The 5,155-nt window shown below is 51.3% G+C and overlaps 1 protein-coding gene across 1 annotated transcript; it reads left to right on the top strand.

Annotated features, from left to right (window-relative positions):
* Positions 1–1,072: 1,072 nt before the first annotated feature.
* On the top strand, positions 1,073–4,462 carry FAM109B (family with sequence similarity 109 member B). Its single transcript, XM_008062000.2, has 2 exons — positions 1,073–1,158; positions 3,570–4,462. Exon 2 carries the CDS (start codon positions 3,583–3,585, stop codon positions 4,360–4,362), a length of 780 nt encoding a protein of 259 aa, XP_008060191.1. The 5' UTR covers positions 1,073–1,158; positions 3,570–3,582; the 3' UTR covers positions 4,363–4,462.
* Positions 4,463–5,155: the final 693 nt, after the last annotated feature.

Below are 5,155 nucleotides of genomic sequence, written 5' to 3'. Positions count from 1 at the left end.
GGTCCCACGCCCCCAGCCTGCCTCTTCCCCCAGGAAAGAATCCGGGAAGACGCGGTGCACGGGCGGGGCGCCCGCTGGGCTGTCCGGGCCTGGCACCCCTGCTGGTGGCGAGGAGAGTGCGCCCTTCCCCAGGCGCGCGGCCACGGGAGAGGGGACAGCCCCGCGGGCTGCCGACCCCCTCTCTGTGTGCCTCAGTGCTGGGCCCAGGATGGGCAGTAAGGCCACTCCTCAGGCAAGCATAGGTGATCTCCTCCTCCCCCTTTCTGGACCACCCAGGACTGGAGTGGACTGAAACGGACGGCAATGACCTCTCCGCCATTCGGGACCTGACTTGTTCTCTCCACAGTCCTTCTCATTACAGATCCTTACGTTATCTACTATTTCATTAATGTATTATTATTTATTCATTTTGTTTGCTTACCATGCCTCTCCCCCTGCTGGAATGTGGGTTCCAGGGGGCTGGGGGACTCTGTTTTGTCCATGGATATATTCCCATTAATTCAGCAACTACTTCCGGAGGGCCTCTCTGAGCGCTGTACACTGCTGTGTCAATATTGGGGTTATCAGGGAGCTATGCCGTGCCCCGCCCTAGACATTACGTAAACACAGTGCTGTCAGCGCTGTGAACACAAATGACATTATCGTAGGATGAAGGGAACAAAACTAGAAATGAGGGTACTGCTGATCTGGTGACCTTAGGTCAGGCCACCTTGGTGGTCAGAGCCACCTTGGATATGATGATCAGAGAATGGCTATCAGATCAGGTGACTCTGATTAAAGTCTGCCAAGAAACTATGTGAAAAGGACTAGAAGGGAAAAGCTGGAAGCTATGAGGCCACTTAGGCTGTGACCTAGCTTAGGAGCAGGGTTACTGAAGTCTGAAGAGTGAAGGTCAAGACAAGGAGACCCAACCTTTTATGTTGCACAGAGGTGTCTGGTCTTGGTGGATGGGTGGGGGGATTATCACGGGTCAGGGAAGGATTCCTGGTGGAGGTGATGGTTTCACTGGGCCCCAAAGGTGAAGTAGGAGTTCTCTTTCTTTAGGATGGGTTGACTCTATGAGAATTGCTTTGCAGGCTTCCTGAGAACCACGTGATCAAAGGGCTCAGCTGTGTGGCCAGACAAGAGGCCGCTGCACTCCCTCAGTGAGCCCTGCTGGTAAGTGGGTCACTGCCAAGACTTACCCTAGAAGGTGTAAGGGAATCGGGAGACCAAGCTCTGCTTCTCATGGTCATGTGACCTTGGGCAGTTTCCCTTTACTGCTCAGGGCCTTAGTTTTCCATGAGAAAGAAGGATAGTAGAATTAGGTACCATTTGTGATCCTTCAGAGGGTGTGGTTGGTCTTTCTCTGCCATACCCTTGTTTGTGCCACATTCTGGTTTACAGAGCAAGTTCCCATCTGGTCCTGAAGACCGCAGATTGAGAAGGAAAACAACTTTTTTACTTGAGGAATTCTAGCCCCTTTAAATTAACAGACCCAGAGAGGCATTCAGATATGACAGCTGCCCAGTCTCACTCCCTTGAGCTAACGAATTACTTTCTTGGAGGCTGCAGTGAGCTGGGATTATGCCATTGTATTCCATCCTGGGCAACAGAGTGAGGCTCTGTCTCTAAAAAAATGAATTAGCTTTTGAAGCCACTTCCTATTTCCTGTGTGATGTCAAGTAGCCATAAAATGCCATATGCTGGACACTGTGTAGTTCATACCCTATAGTTCAACAGTGTATAGCCAAACGTTAACCAATGTTATTTCTGTGAACTAGTGAGAATTCCTGCCCAACGACTTGTATCAGCCCACTCCATGTTTCCTTTTGCCTGTAAAAATCCACTGGTAACAAGGCTGAATGGAGTACTCACTACAGCAAATTGGAAGTGTGGCAGCTCTCCTCACTTTGGCTCAAGTAAACTCTTTAAAATTGTATTTTGTGCCTCAGTTTCTGCCTTAAGGTTGACAAGAATCAACAGTGCCATACATGAATGAGAAGCCAGTAGAGGCCTGGGTAGGTCATTGAAACCCTAGAGGTTTGGCCTCAGAATTGAACTGAGAGGCCCCCAGATTAGGGGATAGTTTAAGCACAATGATTTCTATGGATCTGTGGTTCATTTCAGCCCAGTTATTTTAAAAAGCTATGTCAGTTGGAGGTGGTGGTGGTGGTTCATGTCTGTAATCCCAGCACTTAGTGAGGGAGGCTGAGGCAAGAGGACCACTTGAGGCCAAGAGTTTCAGACCAGTCTGGGAAACATAGTGAGACATCCCCTAATCTCTACCAAAAAAAAAATTGACTTGCTGGGCTCAGGTGATCCCTCTGCCTCAGCCTTCCAAGTATCTGGAACCACAGGTAGGCCCAGTTAATTTTTTGATTTATTGTAGAGACAAGATCTTGCCAAGTTGCCCAAATTGGTCTTGAACCCCTAGGCTCAGGCAATCCTCTTACCTCTGCCTCCCAAAGTGCTGTAATTACAGGTGTGAGCCACTGTGACCAGCCAAAAAACAAGTTTTGTTTTTTTTTTTAAATTAGCTGGGTGCAATGGCATGTGCCAGTAATCCTAGCTGCTTGGGATGCTGAGGTGGGATGTCATGTTTTTTTTTGGGGGGGGGTCAGTCTTACTCTGTTGTCTAGGTTGGAGTGCAGTGTCATGAGCACGGCTTACCACAGCCTGAACCTCCTGGGATCAGGCAATCCTTCTACCTCAGCCTCCTGAGTAACTGAGACTATAGGCATGCACCACCACAGTCGGATAATTTTTAATTTTTTGTAGAGACAAGGTCTCGCTATGTGGGCAAGGCTGGTCTACCTTACCTCAAGCAATCCTCCCACCTTGGCCTTCCAAAGTGCTGGGATAACAGGCATGAGCCACCGTGCCCAGCTTGAGAGGATCACTTGACCCTGCAGTAAGCTATAATCTATACTCCAATCCAGGTAACAGAGAGAGACCCTGTATCTAAAAATAAAAAATAGAAAAGTTATGTCAAGGTCCTGCCATACCTCCTAGCCTAATGCAATCACATGAATTCTTTTCTTTAAAAAAAAAAAAATTAGAGACAGGGTCTGGCTCTTTCATCCAGACTGGAGTTCAGTGGCACAATCATAACTCACTGCAGCTTTCAACTCCTGGACTCAAGCCATCCTCCCACTTCAGTTTCCTGAGTAGCTGGGACTACAGGTGTGCCACCACATCTGGCTAATTTTTAAATTTTTTTGTAGAGATGGGGGCTCACTATGTTCCCAAGCTGGTTTTGAACTCTTGGCCTCAAGTGATCCTCCTGCCTCCACCTCCCAAAGTCCTGGGATTGTATGCATGAGCCACCGTGCCTGGCTTCATATTATTCTTTTCTCTGAGTCCTCTGCTGTTCAGTTTTTTGCATGATCCTCACAACATCCCTTTGACAGAAAAGGAAGGAAAGACGAGCCTGTTTCACAAATGAAGACATTAAGAGCCACAGGGACACAGCAAAAGAATAGGGGTCAGAGAGCTGGGGTCTGGTCTCTTCCGAACCCATGCTCTTCCCCATGGGGCCACAGGAGCCACCCCCTCTCTAATCGGCTGCCACCTCTCTCACTTCACAGTTCTGTGGAAGCCATGAAACTGAACGAGAGGAGTGTAGCCCACTATGCACTGAGTGACTCTCCAGCGGACCACACAGGCTTCCTGCGCACCTGGGGGGGCCCAGGGACCCCACCCACCCCCAGTGGCACTGGCCGAAAATGCTGGTTTGTCCTCAAGGGCAACCTGCTGTTTTCCTTTGAGAGTCGTGAGGGCCGGACCCCACTGAGCTTGGTGGTGCTGGAGGGCTGCACAGTGGAGCTGGCCGAAGCTCCAGCTCCGGAGGAGTTTGCCTTCGCCATCTGCTTTGATGCCCCTGGAGTGCGTCCACACCTGCTGGCGGCAGATGGGCCGGCGGCCCAGGAGGCCTGGGTGAAGGCGCTGTCCCGGGCAAGCTTTGGCTACATGCGCCTGGTGGTCCGTGAGCTGGAGAGCCAGTTGCAAGATGCCCGTCAGAGCCTGGCCTTGCATCGCTGCTCATCCTGGAAGGCTGTTGCCAGCCGCTGTAAGCCCCAGGCTCCTGACCGCTGGTCTCCAGGACTGCAGAATGGCCGCTCCCTCTCCAGGGACTGCAGCCCCGTGGGCTTGGTCGACATAGCAGGCAGCAGGTCCGCAGGGTGGGGGTTGACTGAGTGGGAGTTGCAGGGCCCTACCAGCCTCCTCCTAGGCAGGGGGCAGAGCCCCGTATCCCCGGAGACCTGCTGCTTCTCTACCCTGCATGACTGGTATGGCCAGGAGATTGTGGAGCTTCGGCAGAGGTGGCAGCAGAGGGCCCTGGGGAGCCAGCCAGAATCAGAGGAACAGGATAGGTGCTGAGCCTGGGACCTTCGAGTTTTGCCCCTGTCCTGCTGGTCAGGACACCAGGGCTAGTTCTTTTTCAGGAGTTAAATGTTTACTCATTTCCAAGGTTGCTTTTGCAGGAGTGGGGAGATTCTTTCCTTCCTGATGTTTAGGCATTCTTCAGGTCCAGATCCACCTTTGTGCCTGGAGGGGATCGAGGAATCATTTCTTCCATCCTGTTTGTTTCCTGATGCCCAGAGAGGAGAGGTGGCTTGCTCAGCAGCCACAGAGTCTGAGAGCTGAGTCTTCTCAGTGGAGGAAGTGGGGAATGTTACATGACCACAGGCCACCCTACTTTTGACTTATCCACTAGACCGTATAGTTACAATTTTCAATATGGGGAGGCTTCTGTACATTTAAACACCCGAAGCTGGCTGTAGTATTGGCTTGAGGGGCTGACATTGTCAGAGAGAGCGGATTTATTGTGTCATAGGCATTTCTGGGGTCCAGCTCTTTCTGAGAGTTGGAAAGACTGGGCATGGGATCCCCACTCCGGTGTTTGGGTAGGGTCCTTTGGCGGGAGGGGACCTTCAGCCAATCAAAAGGAATTTATTCTGCTCAGAAAGTGTTGGGGCCTCAGTCTCTCTACCTGGCTGCCCTGTCAACAGATGGTGCTGAATGTTGCCTTGGAAGGGGCTGGTAGCTTTCATATGTCAGCAGAATCCCCTCCTGTACTCTGTCCTCAGCTGCCAGCTTCTGGAGCTACCAAGTGAGAAGCTAAAGGAGGGGTGTGTGTGTGTGTGTGTGTGTGTGTGTGTGTGTGTGTGTG

This window comes from Carlito syrichta, unplaced genomic scaffold (genome assembly GCF_000164805.1).
Source record: "Carlito syrichta isolate Samal-C Ts95f unplaced genomic scaffold, Tarsius_syrichta-2.0.1 Scaffold305648, whole genome shotgun sequence".
NCBI classification, from domain to species: domain Eukaryota; kingdom Metazoa; phylum Chordata; class Mammalia; order Primates; family Tarsiidae; genus Carlito; species Carlito syrichta.
Note: the sequence above shows the minus strand (reverse complement) of the source record. Positions and strands in the feature narration are given on the sequence as shown.